Source organism: Apodemus sylvaticus, chromosome 6 (genome assembly GCF_947179515.1).
Source record: "Apodemus sylvaticus chromosome 6, mApoSyl1.1, whole genome shotgun sequence".
Taxonomy (NCBI): Eukaryota; Metazoa; Chordata; class Mammalia; order Rodentia; family Muridae; genus Apodemus; species Apodemus sylvaticus.
The window spans coordinates 99,153,974-99,173,460 of NC_067477.1; the positions used below are offsets into that span (position 1 = coordinate 99,153,974).

Genomic DNA, 19,487 nt, shown 5'->3' on the forward strand with positions numbered 1-19,487 from the left:
GTAAATATGTACAGCTGGAGAGAAGGCTCAGTGCTCTTGCTCTTGCAGAGAATCTGAGTTAGCCCACAAATTTATAGGGCCAATGGCCACCTATAAATTCAGTTACAGGGTATCTGACTCCTTCTCTCCTGTGGTACCCCCTTCTCCCACCCCAGAGGAGTTAGAAAATTAAGTATTTTTAAAAAGTAAATAAAATGAATACCTATTTGTTACCAAGAATTTGGCAAACACATAAAAAAATTGAAGTGTCCACTTCTCTTCTATTACCACTTGGGATTCTCTGGTTTCTTAATCAGAGATATGAAACATAAACTTTATTGACCATTGGCCAACTCATACTCTGAACAATGTTGGAGAGAAGAGTGGTACTGGAGATAAACTTGTTTATTAGAAGATTTTCTGTAATTTGCTTAAGTTGTTTATATTAAAAGTCATACTATACATGCATATGTATAGTTTCATCTCAAAAAAAGAATAAACTATCAACAGGATCGAGAGTCACCCAAGAGACAGTCCCTGAGGATGTCTATGAAGAAGTTTCTAGATTGGGTTGAATTGGGGAGCCCTGCCCTAGACAAGGGTGGCATAGCTCTCAGGCTGGCGTCCCATGCCCAGCGACCTGAACACCAGCATCCTTCATCCCCTGGTTCCTGACTACTGATGCATATGACCCGGCTGCTTCAAGCCCCAGCTTCCCAGCTGCCATGAACTGTACCCTCCAACAGTGAGCTGAAATCCACCCTTCCTTCCAGGTTACCAGTGTCAGAGACTTTGTCACAGCAGGAAGAAAAGATACTAAGACAGAGATGCTCTGGGGGGTGTTTGCCTTGATGAGTGATGAACGCTGCTGTTTAAGTTACTTTTGTGTCACTGTGATAGGACATCTGACACAACCCACTTAAGACAGGAAGAATTAGACTCATAACTTTCATGGAATTAGCAGTCTGTGAGGACTTGGCCTCATAGTTTAGGTAGAACATCATGATACTACGAACATGTGATGGAGGGAGAGAAAGGAATACAGGAAAAGACCAGTGTAACATACATAAGAACACACCCTGGGTAACTGTCCTACTCAGGGTTTCTATTCCTGCACAAAACATCATGGCCAAGAAGCAAGTTGGGGAGGAAAGGGTTTATTCAGCTGACACTTCCACGTTGCTATTCATCACTAAAGGAAGTCAGGTCAAGAACCCACACAGGGCAGGAACTTGGAGGCAGGAGCTGATGCAGAGGTCATGGATGGGTGCTGCTTACTGGCTTGCTTCCCCTGATTTGCTCAGCCTGCTTTCTTATAGAACCCAGGACAACCAGCCCAGAGATGGCACCACCCATAACGATCTGGATCCTCCCCCACTTGATCACTAATTGAGACGATGCCTTACAGCTGCATCTCATGGAGGCATTTCCTCAACGGAGGCTCCTTTCTCTGTGATAACTCCAGCTTGTGCCAAGTTGACAGACAAAACCAGCCAGTACAATGACCCACTCACTTCCTCCAAGTAGGCCCACCTCCTACCTTCCTCTCCTCCTCTGCACCCGATTCCAATAATACCTACTTATAGGAGGAGTGTGTGGGACCCCAAACAACCACAACACTGGAAAGTCTCAACATAGCATGGATGATGATTTCCCCTCAGCTGCAGAGTCCCCGGGTTCCGCTAACCTTCCCCATTCGGCATACTCTGCCACCCCCCCCCCCCCCAGACTACAAGAGTATATGCATCTGGGCAGAGCAATGTTTATTCACCCAACAAGAAGGTACAGGAGAGAATGGCTGAGATCTCAGATGACTGATAACTCTGCTTTCTATGAGAGGTCACCAGGCCTGATCTTAAGACCCCCATAAGGTCACTGCTGCTCTGATGAAGATGGTAATGGCTGTTATGCCCTGAGGACAGTGTCCTACAATCCTGCAAACAGAACTGTAGTGACATGTGGCTCCAGGTAAAACTTCTATGGAATAGCCATTGCAACAAGTTGGGATTCTTCAGCCATTCACTAGGGAGTTCTCACCAAAAGGTACTGCATCAGAAACCCAATGGACAAAAGCCTGTGTGTGCTGTGCTGAGCGTCTCAGTGCTACTGACTCAGAAAGTCAGGTGACAGACAGTCACTCAGCATTTCTCTTATATTAGATATATCCTGAATGTTCTCACGATCTACTTTATTATTCTTCCTACGAGTGAATAATGGTTTTAATTCATTCTGTTCAAGTCCTGAAGATCTGCCAGAGAAAATTCCTTTCATGAAATTATGCCCAGTAAGCAAGCCCGCTTCCCGTCCCTTCCTGCTTTCCAGTCCACACACCAGCTGTCCTAGCCCCATTCCTAGGAGTTGAGAGCAGAGTTCAGGGAGCACACAGTTTATTTAATCCGATATCGCTCCATTAATTATTTCTTTTCTCCTCATTGTTGTCCCTTTACATCAACATAAATAAAAAGAAGTACAGAATGTGTTAATTTAAAATGAAGTTTCAGAATTGATTTGTAAAATTCATCTTGATTATCAATAACAATGACCAGAAAGAAATGCATCAAGATACTACCATTGGTTACTACTGGTAGGGTGTTGGGTATCTTTTTAGTTTTATTTACTTGAATGTATTTTATTTCCAGGTCAAGGCCAGTATAAATAGAAAAGGAGACAGCAACTAACAAACTAGATCATAGTAATAGGAGGGTCTGGGTAGGAAGTAGGTGACCTTGTCTCTATCTCTGTTGTTGGCATACTAAAAATCAACTAGAATTCATCAGACCTTGTTGTTTTGTGTGACAGCACAGGCTCTGTCAATCTAGCAGACACAGCATGATAATCATTTTTCTAGGTAATTCTGTTTGTGCCAAACTCGGAAATGTAAGTGTCTCAAGCAGTCCCCACGCTTAAACATGGCCTTCAAGAAGCAATTTGGATTAAACTTGGCTCTACGCCATGAAATATGGAAACTTTGGAAATTACGTCCATATAGCAACTACAGGTAGTCACGAGGAATAGACACCCTTGGAAATGGAAAGATCCTGCCCCAGTTAGGCTGACTAAAGCATCGTGTCATTGTCATAATTGTGGCTGGCTCTCCTCTTACGTCTAGACTTCCTCCTTTGTTAGTAATATCTTTTTAATTGTTTAATTTATAAATATGTGCTTTAGCAGTTTCACCATGGGGTCAGCACACACACACACACAGGCAGGACTAATGAACGTGTAACACCCTAACACATTCCCCAGAGGGAAGACACTGTATCCTGACAAGAGTTCTCTGGGCAGAGGACACCTCCCCCCTCCCACCCCCACCCCACCTCACCCCCCGGAGGAATTTGGTGTGAAGGAAAAGGAGCAAAAGGAGCAGAGCAAGACCACCGGTGCGCAGCCCCACCCTGGGGGAGACGCTTCCAGGACATATAGAGAGAAGATTTTACCAATAAAGAAAATGCAGTATTTCATGACTTTAAAAATGGAAGCTGATGGGGTTGGGGAGATGGCTCAGCAGTTAAGAGCACTGACTGCTTTTCCAGAGGTCCTGAGTTCAATTCCCAGCAACCACATGGTGGCTCACAACCATCTGTAATGGGATCCGATGCCCTCTTCTGGCGTGTCTAAGAGAGCGACAGTGTACTCATATACATAAAATAAATAATCTTTAAAAAAAAAAAAAAAACCCTGAAGCTGATATTTGGCTCCGCCAACAAACGGCTGGAACTAACACAGACATACAGATTAGGTCCACTAAGCCTAGGAAGCCTGGAATAGAATTGTTTTTCAAATTCACACATCTGTGAAGCTCAGGAATGAAAAGCTTACCCAGAGGCTCACTGTGAATGTCTGAGGAGGGAGGGAGGCCGGCCAGAGAGGCAGTTGTTACTTTTTCTCATTTCTATGATTTAGAAACATTCCCCACTAAAAGCAATTTGAGGACGGATGATTAGGCCGATGCTTTGAGGACAGGGTCTGTCACAGCAGGGAGGCAGGCAGCAGCAGGGCGTGGCTGGCCACACTGCCTCTGCAGTGGTGAGGCAAGAGAGAGCCAGGCTGACACTCAGTTCTCTCTCATTCAGTCCAGGATGCTAGCCCAGGGATGGCGCTGCCCATCAGAGTGTGTCTTCCTCCAAGACGTGGCCAGAGATGTAAATCCAGACAGGCTGACGACGAGAGATTAATCATCAAAGGAAGGCGTGCATCATCCTTTATTGAACAGTGATCCTGGAGTGCAGAGCAGTGGTGGGCGCTGGCCCAGCAGTACAAGGCGCCTGCATCCCATCCCTCGCCCTGGAGGAAAATGTCAACCTTCTAGGTTAGAGTAGGAACACCTGTTCCAACTGAGAGGCCAGCACCAGGCTGTGATCTATACCTGCAGGCTTGTGCTTCTTTTGAACAACAGCTGAACAATTTCCCCACTATTCCTGTCTAACTGGGGGAAAAGTTACTGCTAAATAGGTCAGCACATTGCTGGCAGAACAAACCTTCTCAGCCCCTGCTGTTCCTCACACTGTAGACCCTTGACCTAGCTTTCCTTTCTTTCTCCAGCTGGGCACTTAGCCCAGCAGAGAGCCCAGGCCTCCTGTTAGTACCCATACACCCCCGCTCCGCTTCCTTCCCTCGCTGCACGGGCACTTTGTGCTGGGGACAAAGCTCTAAGGCATCACTCACAATGCTGTAGCCCATCCGAGTCAAGGGAAGCAATTCCCTCTCCTTTACCTAGCACTTGAGCAGCCATTCCGCATATAAACTACCTTTACTGAAGCATTGCCCTTAAAGACACTGCCATATGTACTTTGCAAAGTAACTGAATGGGTGTGTGGGGGCGGGGGCGGGGTGTGTGTGTTACTGCAACTCTCAGGTGTTTCACAGGTGAAACACAAGGACTAGATTTCTTTGTACAGTCAACCCAGCTTCTCAAATTAACAATAAAAGTTACTATAACAGGGCTGGCAAGAGGGCTCAACAATTAAAAGCAAAGGCCACTCTTAAAGATCCTAGGTTTGACTCCTGGCACCCACATGGCTGCTCACCTTCTAGTTGCATGGAATCCAATACTGCCTTTCTAACCTCTGTGCCATCAGACATGCATGTGGTGCAGACATACATAAAGGCGAAACACCACACACACACACACACACACACACACACACACACACGCACACACACACATACATATATGTATTTCCCCCTCATGAACACACGGAAGGGCCTGTGGCTCACTATGCTGAAGAAACTGCAGATACAGTGAGAGCTCAGCACATTTCAAAAGCACAGCCCAAGTCAGGACACGAGTGGTAGGAAAGAGCCAACCGCAGGGCTATACAGCCAGCTCGTCGTTTCAAGCTAGGACACCTGATGCCTTCTTTACTGCTAAGTCTGTTAGGCTACAGATCCACGTACCAACTTTCATGGTTTACTTTAGGGTTGGTTACCTCCCAAAGGACACAGAACAGTATTTTTAACACTTATGAGCCAGTGAGACAGCACAAAGAGGGTGAGGTGCTTGCCCTGCAAACCTTGAGACCTGTGGTCAACGGCCATGCCTCACTTAATGAAGAGAGAGAGAACAGGCTCCATATTGTCTTCTGGCCATGCCAGCACCCTGGCACATGCGCCACCACACCCCCATCCCAGGAAAATAAAAATTAGAGTGAAATAACATTTAAGTTATCAAAGACTCGATGATAAAAAGAGCATTGCTCGTGGGATTGGACACTGGGCTCATGCACCCATAGAGTGCATTTAACCTCAGAAATAAGCAAACACATACACAGGTTCTTTTAAACTACTGTTTAATCCCTTTAGAGACACAGAAATAAGAAGGGGGGGGGGGAACCACATGTAAGTTAAAAACACCTTTAAAAGCCAGCAGTAAGTAAGCCACTGTGCAGCTCTGAAGACAAAGGATGGGAAATGGTTATGAATCACGTCACAGCTTGTCTGATATAGTGTGGTTTCAATTCGCCATACAAAGACAACTGACTTGTGGATCAGCTGAAAAAGAACACTTCTTAAAAAAAAAATCAATCTTCAAATTAAAAGAACAAGAAAAAGTACAGCCCACCACAAGATAACCTCCACCCAGGAAGGCAGACGGAAACACTTCCAGCGCTGGCTGTGGGAGCTGAGGCTCCCCTCAGGTCAGGCAACTAGTGTTCAGCTAAAAGAGAAGGCAGGTGTGCAGCCAGTCATCTAACATGATGGGGCCTTCCTGTCCCAGGAATCCGGTGTCCCTGTTATTCCTACTGCCTCGTGTGACGCTCCTTCTGGTGTGGAGGTGCCTTCGTGTACATAAAGCTGACAAGACAGACAGGACTGGGTTTCCATTCAACGAAGGCATTCTTTCTGTGTGAGATTAAGTCAGCAGCAAATGCACTTCAGTGACAGATGGGCGCGTACAGACAGAACCAAAGGCATTTAAAAGGGTGACAGAGACATATTTTTAAGTTTGCCAAATGCTCTACCTGTGTCCTTCCCCCACAAAAGGACAGAGAAAACAATTAGCAAACTGATTTCTCAAAGAAGTTTTCCCCAAATAGAGCCTGTGCAAGGAGCAACTCCAAGATTGTAGCAGGCAACCCCAGTCTCCTCTCCCAGACATGCTCCCGGAGATCTCTTAGTCCCTTTACTTCCCTTGCTCTGTAACTTCTGGCTTTATATTATATCCCAGTGCTGGTTACAGAAGCAACAGGGAAGAAAACACAGCTGGGGGTGGCTCTGTGTCACTGGATCACTTTCAGACAGTGGTTGTACAGGATCTTTGAAGGGTTGTTTATAGAACAGATAGGCTGTCCCTTGCTTTATAAAAATGGCATTAAGAGTTACCACCAATTTTAAAGGCAAGACAAATTAGCTGGCATTAGAAATGTGTCATCAGGTTCTGTTTGACAATGTTCCCCCAATCAATGACCTATGGGGCTTCTTGTCAGTTCTTCACTGGAGTTTGCATTGTGTTAAAAACCTATTAAAATAAATTATTATCTGAAAACATACAAAACATTATTAAGCAGCCTAATTAAAATGTAAATTGGCTGCATCCTCTGTACAACAAGAGCCTCGAAAAGCAGCTTCGTCATTGATAAGAGCATTCCTACAAAATATCAGTGTGGAAAATTTCATTTTAGATTTTCTTCCAAATGAGGAGAATCATTATCAATAGATTTGACTACAAGGTGTTACAGAAAATCACTGTAGAGAGAGCTGCCACATCTGATCCATCAAACTGGAGAATTCCGAGTGGATTTGTTTAAAATGCAAATCTCTTCCTTCAGCATTCAGAAGCCTGATACAAACTCACTTTTCCAAGGGCAGTGGTAAGCAGAAAGTTAGCCTCGAGGGCAATCGGATAAGTGATCAACCATTCCTCAGATGCCACTGGTGGAATGTACCAGGAATGTATGATCCTCAGGCAGCTTACAGTTACAGTCACAGTGTAAGCTAGAATTCTGCACCTAGGTTAAACTGGGTGTGTTAAATTTCAGCCAGGGTAGATTATTAATGCCTGAATAAAACCTTTTCCAATACTGGTTTATAACTATACATTTGATCCAAATCTCAGTGGACACAGCAGAAGCAATTATTCTAAACATGTCTACTCTCTCAAGAATGTTTGGGTCAGTTATAGTGTGGAACTCTTAAGAGTCAACGAGCTAATACTTAGGAACAACTGATAAGGAAACAGTAAGGTCAATGTTCTAAATTTGCTCATGAAGACACAAGCTGAACATTGATGAGGTATGGGTTTCAAGTAGGAAAAGTGTTTGTCCTAAAAGTCTAATCTAGTCTTCAAAAGTAAAACCTTCATGATTATTTTGATGGCAATTTTAAATTGTTTTCTGTAATTAAAAAAAAAAGAATGGCTAATTTTATTCTCTGGATTAAATAATTGCTGTAGAATTACATGGTGGAAAACCCTGTCTAGTAAAATCAGCATTACTTACGGGGAGCATGTAATCCCTTCCCGTTTCACTCAGCAGAAATAGAAACTAAAGAAAGCAACCAGGAAATGGCATGTTGCTACCCATTCTGAGTTAATAGATTAAAAGGTATTCCTCCTGTTGCTAGACAACCATCTTTTAAAAATCTCACCTCAAGCCCCAGTAATAAAAAGCATTGATAGTTACCAGTTCCCTTTATGAACCTGCCCTTTCCTTTTGCCCTTTGCCCTACAGGATTGGGGGTGGGGGTGGAGGAGGTGGTGCTCTCCCAGGTAAGAGCCAGAAGGATCAGCCAGGCCACTAAGTACGCATACAAAATCACCATCACTCTCTAGAAGCCTCCACTGTAACTGTTTTCCTCCAAAGTGGTATGTGTGGCGACACCCTGTGTCCCACAGTAGGGACCAGCGTGCTAAGACACAGCAATCAGGCATCTCTGAAACCCAGAGAACCTTCTCTCCACCTCTTGAGTACTCTAAAAGCTAAGCAAGCCTCCCCAGTCACTCTGAGCTCCAATTAAAATGTGTATTAAAAAAAAAACAACAAAAGAAACAAACAAAACAGTGAGCTGAGACACACCAAATTGACAATTATTGTTTCAAGAAAATGAGATCTGAGGGAAGAATATTTTTTTTGTTCTATTTTCCCTGAGTAGTAAGTATATAATTGGACAGAAGTATAAATATGATGTAGATTGACCATCTCCAGAATGATTTCAGGATACTCAAGAAATGGAAAAATTCTATAAGCTCACAGTGAACCCTGTTCTGCAGGTTAAATGAAGTAACCACATAGTATAATGACCTCCTTCAGAATGAACAGTAGTGCAAACATTAGTGTTAAATCCTTCTAAGTACAAAGAATCTTTACAGTATCCCAACTAGACATTCATTTTATAGAATGTGGTTGTTTTAAAGGGGGAAAATGAGAATCTAATTTTAGATTGCATTTTGATTATGTCTCCAAATTAGAAGACAGCCATCCAAAAATGATCTCATGAATGTAACTAGTAGCTATAGAAGAATGAAAAAGGCAGTCAGTCAAGTTGGAATGCTGTGTATGTGCTGGGAAGGAGACAGTGATGCTCTTTGGATGAGAGTACTATGATTATAAATCCATTAAGAGGAAAGAGGCAACCGTGACTCAATGTATAAGCTTAGAAACGAAGTGTGCTGGGGTAGCAGATATAAATGGGGTCATTTATGAGTGGCTGGGTAGGTGGATCAAGCCTGCAGCAGCTCCTACGGCTGCTCTGGCTTCACTTAGGAACCGCCCAGGGCTGTCTTTCCTGATTGCTGTCTTTAACTGTGACTGGATTCTCCACCAAGTTCACGAAATCGTAGAAACATTTGGGCACTTTTCTTTCTCCTCAAATTCTACAGCTAGCATGATTTCAACACATGGGAATGAAAACTAAGAAAAGATATTTACACTAGTAAATATCGGGGAGGAGTAATGGGGAGGACTCTGGAGGCCAGGAAAAGACTTTCCTCATCAGATGCAACCTGCCTTCAGAAAAGCAAACATGCCACGTATGGCTTCCAGGTTCTCAAAAGAAGGCCAGGGCGGCATCTGCACCTTTCCTCGTCCTCTGACAGCTTTAGGTTTCCACCACTACTGCTGCTTCTTCCTTAACTTTACTTACAATGTATTAGTGACAAAAGCCAACAAAACCAAACTCACCGTAGGTTGACAACTTACATTTCATTTGAAAATTTAAGGCAAAACCAAAACAAACTTCACACACAAAAAAGATTGGTCAAAATGGCAGTGAAGGCCAAAGGCCCCCGCCTTCCTCTCTACAGTCTCGGGTTCAGTTGCATGGCCTCAAACCCAGCTGCTGTAGCCCCAAGCCACACTGCTGTGCTATTAAAGACAAACCCAGTCACTCAAGGCAAGAGTAGCCCCCTAAGAGGAAAACACATATTTGTTTTGACAGAATCTAACACCCATTTTAACAAGAGTTTAATGGAAGAATTTTAATGCATGAAGTTAAAGAGTATAGAAACTAATTTATTAATTTTCAAAAAAAAAAAAAGTCATTTAAACTCATCAACTAAGTTTTCTTTTCCCTAAATCTTTCCCAAATGGCAATGAAAGGGACAGGGACAAGAAACTGATGAACCACACAAGAACCTTAATTACTAAAGATTTCTTTCAAAATCTTCAAATCATCTATCACTGTTACTCTTATAACCCCCTCTAACTCTATGTAATTTATGCTCAAGAGATTTCTTCAGAAAGTCCACAGTGTTTCAACATTAAGCTGCTGTGTCCCGTCCAGTCACACTGGTCTCGGACACAGAAGGGGGAAGCCTCTGCCATTGGCTGCAGGCCGCACGGTGCTTTCCTCCTTCCGGCCTCCTACCTTATCTTCCCTCTTGTTTTTATTTTTTTCTTAAGAAAATAAGCCTAAAATATCACATTGCCAACCTTTAATTATGTTTAAGAAAGTCCTCCTGAAAGGGCCTCCTGCCCGACACCAGGTAATTAAGCTCCCAGAAAAATAAGCTTCCTGTAATCAAGCCCTGACTGCTTTGGGTTCCACCATGCATACAGTCCTCTAAGATAACTTAAGAAAACCCTTCAAATACTGAGATGTTTATTGCCTTTTGAAAGTACCCACGATCTTAAATATCTGGTTTTAGACTCCTCCTCAATCCTCTGTGCAGCACACCCTGTCAAATATTGAAATCGTCTCCTCACGATATTACACTTGAAAATACCATCTGGGAACAACATTTTAGGAAACGGAAGATTTAAGGCAAGACATCCATTTGGAAAACGTTAATCATCCAGATTGACATGATTATTTCCCCACCTCTTCAGTGCCTGGGATACGCAGTGCACATTCAGCAACAGGTACACGTGTGACCTTGAGGCGGATGCTGAGGTCAGAGTGCCCTATTGAAATATGGGAAGATTCGGAATAAGGCGTGACCCACAGGAACATGGCATGGGGGGGTTATTTCATTCCATTTCCAATCTAGTGTATAGGAAGGCCCCTATCCGAGACCATCCCTTTCCACCCAGTGTCTCTCTTCCTTAAACAGGAGGCTCTGCAAAGGCGTCAAGACTGCTTCTGTCCGGACGGGAGACAGCTATCACGTGCTCTCCCAGTCACTGTGTTAGTGCCGAGTGTCTGGACCCAGTGTCTCGGTTCTGATTGCAAACATTATTCATCGTGGAAAAACTGTTCTGTCCCAGAGAATTTTCCCTTTCGTCAAACTTTTTATCCCGTGAGAGCTGAACATTTTCCTGTGTGCTCTTTCTTCTTTGAGACTTTTTCACAGGCAGCAACAGCAACACCAAGATACTACAAATGTGAAGGCAGTAATACCAGGAGCTAAAAGAAAAGGGTAGATGGTTATCAGTCACACCTTTGCCAACACCCAGGGTCCTAAAGACGGGTTATACCCCCCACCCCTCCACCCCCGCATTATTCTTCCATTATCTCCACAGTATAGGCTGGGGTGTGGGTAACTGCAGCACAGCCCAACCCCCACCAGCTCAGAATATAGGCCTAGATATATTCTAGTGTTTTGTAAGGGTCTCAAGGCTGCACAAGACAAAGTAAAAAGGCACTTATTAACAGAGACAGCAATCTGAACATAGCCACAAAATTAAAGGTGGGGTCACCAGAGAGCACTGGACATGAAGATTATCTAGTTACTGCCTGTCCTCCTCTGAAACCCACAGTCACTCACTCGGGTACCAAGACTGAACCACCAGGAGCCGCACATAGTTAACCAACACTGTTTGATGGTCACTTCGCAAATATAGGTTGTGCCCAACACATCACCAGAAAATCAGCCCCTATATGGACTATGAGGCTGAAGGGACTTAACCTGAGTCCAAAGTTGAAAGTTCAAGTGGCTGAAGAAAAAAATACAGGACAGACAATCCAGCCAACAGTCTACCCACCCGGAAGACTTGCTTTGTTAAGACGGGCACGTTAGCCCTTTCCCATGTGAAAACCAAGCTCGAGCCTAAGGCTTGAGTCTAATTCTTGGATCACATGCTCTTGTGCTAAGTCCAAATCCCATAGAAATAAAGATCTGGACAGAATCAATCAAGCCTCTAATCTCAGCGATGATGTCACTCAGAGCAAAGTGAACACTGGTGGGGCAGGGACAGGAGAGGAAAGAGTAAAGAAAACCAGAGACTTCAGGACAGCAACTTCTGAAATACAGAGGACCCCAGCGGCCAGTCACATGCAAAAGAATGTGAAGGAGCCAAGTAAGTCCAATCCTTTCCTTTCCTATGATTGAAAATTAAGGTGATTAGTAATTGGTGACACATTCCCCTATTCCTCTTGTAGTCACGTTCTGGACACTTCCTGAGACGGGGCAGGTTCCCCGGCTAGTGTGGCCTCCGAGGGAGCCATGCTTCCACCATAGGGCGGAATGGGGTGAGCTGCTCTATGAAGAAACTTGGAATTGCTTGGTTTAGGATTAAGAAGTAATTGATGGCTCAGCAACTAAGAGCACTGTCTGTTCTTCCAAAGGTCCTGAGTTCAAATCCCAGCAACCACATGGTGGCTCACAGCCATCCATAAAGAGATCTGACACCTTCTTCTGGTGTGTCTAAAGACAGTTATAGTGTACTTAGTTATAATAATAAATAAATAAATCTTTAGGCCAAAGCAAACAGGGCCAACCAGAGTGAGCAGAGGCCAAGAACCACATGGTAGCTCACAACCACCAGTATAGCTACAGTGTACTCATATACATAAAAAAATAAATCTTAAAAAAAAAGAAGTAATTGATAATATATACTTCATGGCAGAAATGAGGCTGGAGTACTATTATCTTTCTATTACTGTTGTTCTATTCAGTTAGCAAGGACCTTCCTTTGAAAACACAGCTATTCATCCTGACAGCTGAAGAGTGCACTTACCTGTAAAACGTGAACGACGGTTTTATGGAGAGAAGCACAAATGGAACAACCGTGTAACTTATTGTTATTTGTGTTACCGCCCATGTTATGATGTCATAAAATAACTTAAGTTGAGGGGGTTCCACGAAATAGTGCCTGAAATTATTTCTCACCTGAAAGGAAATAAAGACAGGAAATTGCTCCATCTTTAGACTGACATTATATATAAAAACATACTGGCGACAGCAACTTCGAGCCTGCAGAGTAACACTCTCACCCTGCTGCCTGTCTGGACTGCCACTGACACCAGGACAAGCAGGTTCCAACAGCAGCAGTGCGCATACAGTTGGGGGAGGGGAGCGAGCACATGGTGGACAGTACCGAGGGCCTCAGGGAGATGTCTGTGGCTCTGCTGTGCATTTGATGTTGCTTAAACTTTCCCAAGAGAGTTAGCAACTGACACTGTTGAGAGGTTTCTTTCTTTTTTTTCTTCCCCTCCCCCCTTTGGTTTTTGGATTTTTGAGACAGGGTTTCTCTATGTAGCCCTGGATGACCTGAAACTCACTCTGTAGACAGGCTGGCCTTGAACTCAGAAATCCGCCTGCCTCTGCCTCCCAGAGTCCTGGGATTAAAGGCGTGCACCACCACCACCCGGCGAGAGGTTTCTTAAATAGCGCTGGATAAGTTAGAGACTGTGCATGCCTTCACTGGGTGCCCAGTTTCTCCTCTCACTAGGGGCTGAGGCTGCAGTACTCCTGCTCAGCCTCCATGTGTGTGGGAGACCAGAAGGACCTATGAACTCAGTTCTCATCCATCAGCCAGAGTCTATAGAAAGACACAGGGACTACACGCCACTTACTGATGGAACTGGGAAGGTCCTGTCACAAAGGTCTGTCTGTCTGTTGCAGGGTTGGAGCCTTGTGCATTCTACATTCTACAAAGTGTACCTGGCTATGTCCCCAGCTATTTACAAAACAGTACAAAATAGCCAAATGTTGCAGTTTTGAAATGCAACCATTAATCAAACAAGATTTTCCATTTCTACCATATGCCTCATTTTTCTTTCTTCTTTTATGTCTAGTGTATCTTAACATTACCACAGGTGAGGCACGGCCTCGGTTACAAAGACACCATGTGGGTTCCTCAGAACTGTGATAGTGAAGGGTTACGATTCTCAAAGGCTAGAACCAAATCCTGGCACCTAGGGTTTGCCCAGCTCTCTCTAGTGTACTCTATCTAATACCAACAAGCCATTTCCCCCAGCCTGGCTGGGCACCATTCCACCATGTTCACAAGTCCTAGCCGGCTGGGGGTGTAGCTCGGTGCTAGAGTGCTTACTTAGCACTGCAAGGCCCTCTGCTGAGTCCTACCTCCCCTGGCTCCCTGATGCAATGGAGAGACCAGGGCCAGGCTTTGGGGCTGATGCTCAGGCTCCTCCCACTGCCTGTCCAGAACTATCTGCTAGTCACATATACAGGACCTCTCTGCTTCAACTACATCTCCCTGGCCATTTCCCAAATACACTATGGCTTTCAACTTTTCTAATGGTATGCCCATGCCTAAAATACAGTCTTACCCCCAATACATTCCGGTTGGTATTGAAATACATTCTACCTTTCAAAGTGTATAGACAACATCTGTCTCTAACCAACCCAACCAAGAGAACTTTCTATAAAGCCCATGGATTCTACTGTCTATGCCCCGAGCTGTAAATACAGGTGCACACACAGAGCACACATATACATGCTTATGCCCCAGCCAGACTACCAACTACCAGAAAGCACAGCCTGTCTTACTATTTCTTGCTATTTCCCTCATATATTCCCACAGTACATCAAAATGAGTATCTGCCGGTTGTTAGAGGAAGCTATTTTACCCATGAGGCACTCTACTAAGTTGTTAAAACACACACTTGGATACATTACTTCCCTCCAGTGAACTTTCAGACACTCACGCCCACTTATCCCCCTTTTCTCTTCCATATTATGAAGCAATGTCAATTGTTCCCCCAAACTGTTCCAGGTTCCCACCAGCAAACACTCTACAGAGCAGTACCACACCCACAACCCGGTGTCTCCCACTGGGAGTGGCCCAGCCCCCTCTCAGGGAGTGGTCATACTCTACTCTGAAGTGAGAGAGGCCTCAAGGGTTACAACTCACAGGAAACAAATGATTTAGAAGAGACCTATCTGTTCTACTCACCTTTGTTAACTCTCATTCAGAGAAAGCCGTAAAGGCACGTAACATGTTTTAAGCCGTTCATGCCAGACGTAGGCTTCTCCTGGTATACGGTTAGCATGGGGACTAGCATGGAGGTGAACACTCATGTCTGGAGAACACTCACACATCTAACTTCTACTAGGCAGATGCTGCTGATCACAGCCAAAGAAACAGAGAGTCACATGCTGAATTCTAAAACAAAAACGTTGATACTTACAGCCCGAGCTGCTAACGTCATTAACACCCCCGTTAGAAACGTCAGATAGTATCCTGGGTAGACTCCATGCCAAATGGCAGAGAGAAAGAATGTCTGGATTGTCGGACTGAAGGTTGCTCGTTCATAACACACCCTAGAAACCATAGAAAACACGGAGAGCTAAGAGGATTGAGGGGATCTACATTCACAAAGCTCACAGGATCCTTTCTGGGCCGACAGGGCACATGAAAACAAACGGCCTTTCCCCTGGGCACCGGCTCAGTCATTACAGGTCAGACTTGCAAGCGTAAGCTTGATTCCTCTCTTTTTCCTGGTGTATGTAATTACTAAAATGATCACTGCCAGTTTGGGGGAGTCTATAAAACCTCGTCTGCTTTTCCTAACACAGGAGATAGGATTAGATATGAGCGATGACAGAACCACTGGGAAGGCGGGCTGGGAGGCAACAGACAGCACAGGCTGTGTGTCTCAGGGTGCATTGGACTGCCACTGTGATCATGTGACTCCTGTTTATCCTGAGACACATCTCACTTCAGTTCTCCATGTCCTGGCTGTTCTGGTGCTTCCAGATTCTACACTCCAGGGGGTCAGCTATAAGATGTCTGCTGTTGTCTTTCAGATTATTTTATTTTCCGTGTATGAATGTCTTGCCTGCCTGCGTGCATACATATTCTGTTAGAAGTGTTGGAACGGGCATCTGATCCTCTGGAGCTGCAGCTATGGATTAGTGTGAGCCATCTTGAGGGTGCTGAGGGTTGAACTCAGGTCCTCAGCACGAGCAGCAAGTGCTCTTAACTGCTGGACCACCTCTGAAGCCTCCCGGGATGATTTTAAGGATACGGTGAACCCTGACTACGGAGTGAGACTGAGTCTTTTGGTCCGACGTGTGTGTGTCCCATGGCCAACACAGAAACAGAGCTATAGAGGACACAGGCTCGGCCCAGACATCAGTAGAGCCTGAGCCAAGCTGAGGAGACCAGCATAGGGATGCTTGTGACTTAAGTCCAAGAAATTCCGACTTGATGAATGGAGCCTTGCTTTGGTGGATGCTAATGGCAGGCCCTGGATAAAAACTAAGTCTACATGTCATTCGACACACTAACAATGAATGAAGAATGTAGGGTTGGGAAGCTCAGGGTCAAGTCCTTAATGCCAAAGCATTACTGCCTAAGGGAGACTCTGGAAGGAACGTACCTTTTGAGCCAAAGAGCTGTCTGGATATTCCAATTATCGAGAAACATCTTAAAACTTGTTGACATCTGGAAAACAAAGAGACCATTTTCCTTTGGTCAACAAAATAATGAAGCTTTAAGTCCACATAATAATGCTTTAAGTGCGCTAAGAAATTTAAACTAAAAATCATTTGGTCACGATGGCATAGCATTGGCTCCTTACTGAACACTGTTCTTCTAATACAGTAACATCATCCTCGAAAGTTTATCTCTCTCCAGGAACACCGGAAGGCAGCAGAGCAGTGCTGTGATTCCCCCCAGGTGAACACATGCAGGGGTCCTCACAGAGCCCAGAACAATCACAGTGGTCTGCTCTGTGCGCCCACCCCCGGGCGGGGCAGCCCCTCACCCTCTTCTTTGTCACACTCTGCCTCCTTCTAGGTGAGGGATGTCCACCCAGCCCTGCTCCTCAGCCCTGCTCTGCTACTCTGGATCTTAAAGAGCCCCTAGCTCCTCACTGCCTCCAGAGAGCCATGGGCTGTAAACCTTGGAGCATGACTGCTTGGGGGAAGCCTCTTGTTAAACCTAGCACTTGCTGGGTGTGTATGTCTATCTCTAGGCTACAACTTGTCTACCATCATCCAGGGGTGATTGTCTTCTCTCCTCTTACCCAGAATGGTGATGGTGGGATCAAACCAAGCTCCCACCCCCCACCTCTGTGAGCACCCAAGGCTCCAGCTCCCTTCTGGCATTTAAGACTCCACAGTCTATTTATCACATCAAGAACTCTGGTGCTCTTGTCTTAGATTTCCTTCCTACTCCTCTACTCTATTTCAAAACCCTACTCTATGATTGGCAGGCTGCCCACCATCCTACTGGTAGCATCCGAATGATGACTGGAACTGTCCAGACCTCACATACATGGTTGTCAGCTGTGACTAGGCTCTCAATCTACCTGATGCCAACTGTCCCTATTTTGAAAACAGTTATTACAATGCAACATTGGAGGGAGGAGAATTAATCACAAAGAATTAATCAGCAGCATTTAAAATTCTTCAGAGTTCCCCCAAGTCCCTCAGAGGTGACCTGGCCTCCAACTACAGACACAGCCTGCCCACCCTACACTACATCCTCATCTTTAGACCTCACGCCTCACACCACAGCTTCTTCTGTCTGCCTCAGGAGTGCCATCATGCAGGCCTGTAGGCCTACTGTGGCCTCCTCTCCTCTATCTCTCTCTCTCTTTCCTACATGCACAGGGGCCTCAGAGAGTGAGTGAGTCTCTCCATCTTTAAACTCCTTCTAGTCAGTATTTTAATCTTTAGTGTGTGTGTTTGTGTGTGTGTGTGTATACAGGTGCCTACAGAGACAGTTTCAGATCCCCTAAGATTACAGGTGGTTTTGTGCTGCCTGTCTTAGGTGCTGGGAACTGAACTCAGGTCTTCTACAAGCGCAGTGAGTGTTCTTGACCATCTCTCCAGCCCCTTCATCTTCCCATTTTAAGAGAAAATTAAACAAAAGTCCCTCAGGGCCCCCCACCTACATCCTCCACAGCTACAGCCCCCCAGGTCTAGGTCAGCTACCTTTTGTGCTCCCCCTTCCTGCAGAACTATTCCGCAGAGGTCGCTCCTGACCCCACCTCAGTTGACATCTGGGGCCATTCAGCAGTGCTCACAATGTCCTCTCCTTAAGGAACCAATGCTTCTCTGTCCTCATGCCACTTATCCCCAAGAAGGCAATGCCTCATGTGCCCGGGGGTGGGGGGGTAACACCTGGTTCTCAAGGCACGGAAAAACCATATCCTTTTTATGTATGCATAAGCATGTAAACAAATGGCAAATGTAAGTCTGTCCACGGGGGCTGGAAAGCTCCTCAGAGACACTATAGAGTCAAAGGTTGACAATGCCACCCTACATCAGCTTCCTGTCCCCTTCCCTGCTTTTACTTATTTCCATTTTACGAGTGTTCTTTGCCACCATGTGCCTATGCAGCAAGTGCATGCAGTGCCTCTAGAAGCCAGAAGGGGGCACCAGGTCCCTGGAACCTGAGTTCCAAAAGGTGAGCTGCTGTGGATGCTGGGAATTTCTGAGGCTGGGCTGTGCTTGGCTTCTTTAGCCTCATCCCCATGCTCTTCGATGCCCTCTAGTGAACTGCTAGCCCTTCCCCACCCCCTCAGGAAGTTCTTCCTCCAGGGCCTACCTGGTCACTTCCTGCTTCAGGTTCCCCTCCTGTGTGGCTTATGCTCAGACGACCATAGATTTACAAGCACCATACACATGCCTGCACCGACCAGGTCGGAACCTACTCTCCAGCACTTTCTAAAGCTTCCTGCGGGCCACAAGTCACCAGCCTCAGTCACTGCATCCTCAGGGAGTGTCCACCACCAGTAAACAGGGGACAGCCCTCCTTCCTGCATTTGACTTTCGCTTTCTTTCCACCCCCTCCGCGAGCCCTGAAGCGGTGCTGTGAGTATCTGTTTAATGCTGAACACAGTCCGTTGTCCTCAGCACCCTGATCAGCCACGAAGCCACTGTATAAAAGTGTATACAGAGCTTTAATCCGCTGTATAAAAATAAACATCAGTCCACGTGTGTGAGAAACGTCCCCCACCGTCTCACACATGTGAACATGTGGCTCCCAGCTGACGGGTGCTGTCTGGGAGTTTTGGGAGGTGAGCCTTGTTGGAGAGAGTTTGTCACCCCGTGTAGGTTCAACAGTTGAAAGGCTCACATCGTTTCTAGTGCACTCTCTGCTGCGTGCTTGGGGGAAATGAGTTCCCAGGATCCTAGGCTGACCACTAAGGCTTCACTCCACCCTATGGACTCTGACCTCCTGAAGAGCAAACACACTCTCCACTCTATTAAAATAGCATTTGCAGCCTACTTTGGTCAGCACCGGTTAGTACACCACAACCTATGAAAGCATACTGGGATATATACACTGTCCCATGACTAACGTCTTAATCACATACTAACCTCTATTTGCTGAATTCTCAAATTGGAAATTAAGTCCCAGCGAGCCACTCCATTCTTGTCGTATCCTCTGAAACCGAAGCCTGCAGCATTGTTAATGGCGTCAGCTGTCACA

General features: G+C 45.4%; 1 protein-coding gene across 2 annotated transcripts in view; it reads right to left on the reverse strand.

Moving 5' to 3' along the window:
* Positions 1–5,782: 5,782 nt before the first annotated feature.
* Positions 5,783–19,487, reverse strand: part of Mboat2 (membrane bound O-acyltransferase domain containing 2) — a 135,271-nt gene continuing 121,566 nt past the window's right edge. For both annotated transcript variants that reach the window (XM_052186037.1, XM_052186036.1), the window contains 5 exons: positions 19,376–19,479; positions 16,423–16,487; positions 15,229–15,361; positions 12,813–12,964; positions 5,783–11,259 (listed from right to left, as the gene is read on the reverse strand). In XM_052186037.1, coding sequence (XP_052041997.1) covers positions 11,034–11,259; positions 12,813–12,964; positions 15,229–15,361; positions 16,423–16,487; positions 19,376–19,479 — 680 coding nt within the window. In that variant the 3' untranslated portion in view covers positions 5,783–11,033. The remainder of the gene's footprint in view (positions 11,260–12,812; positions 12,965–15,228; positions 15,362–16,422; positions 16,488–19,375; positions 19,480–19,487) is intronic.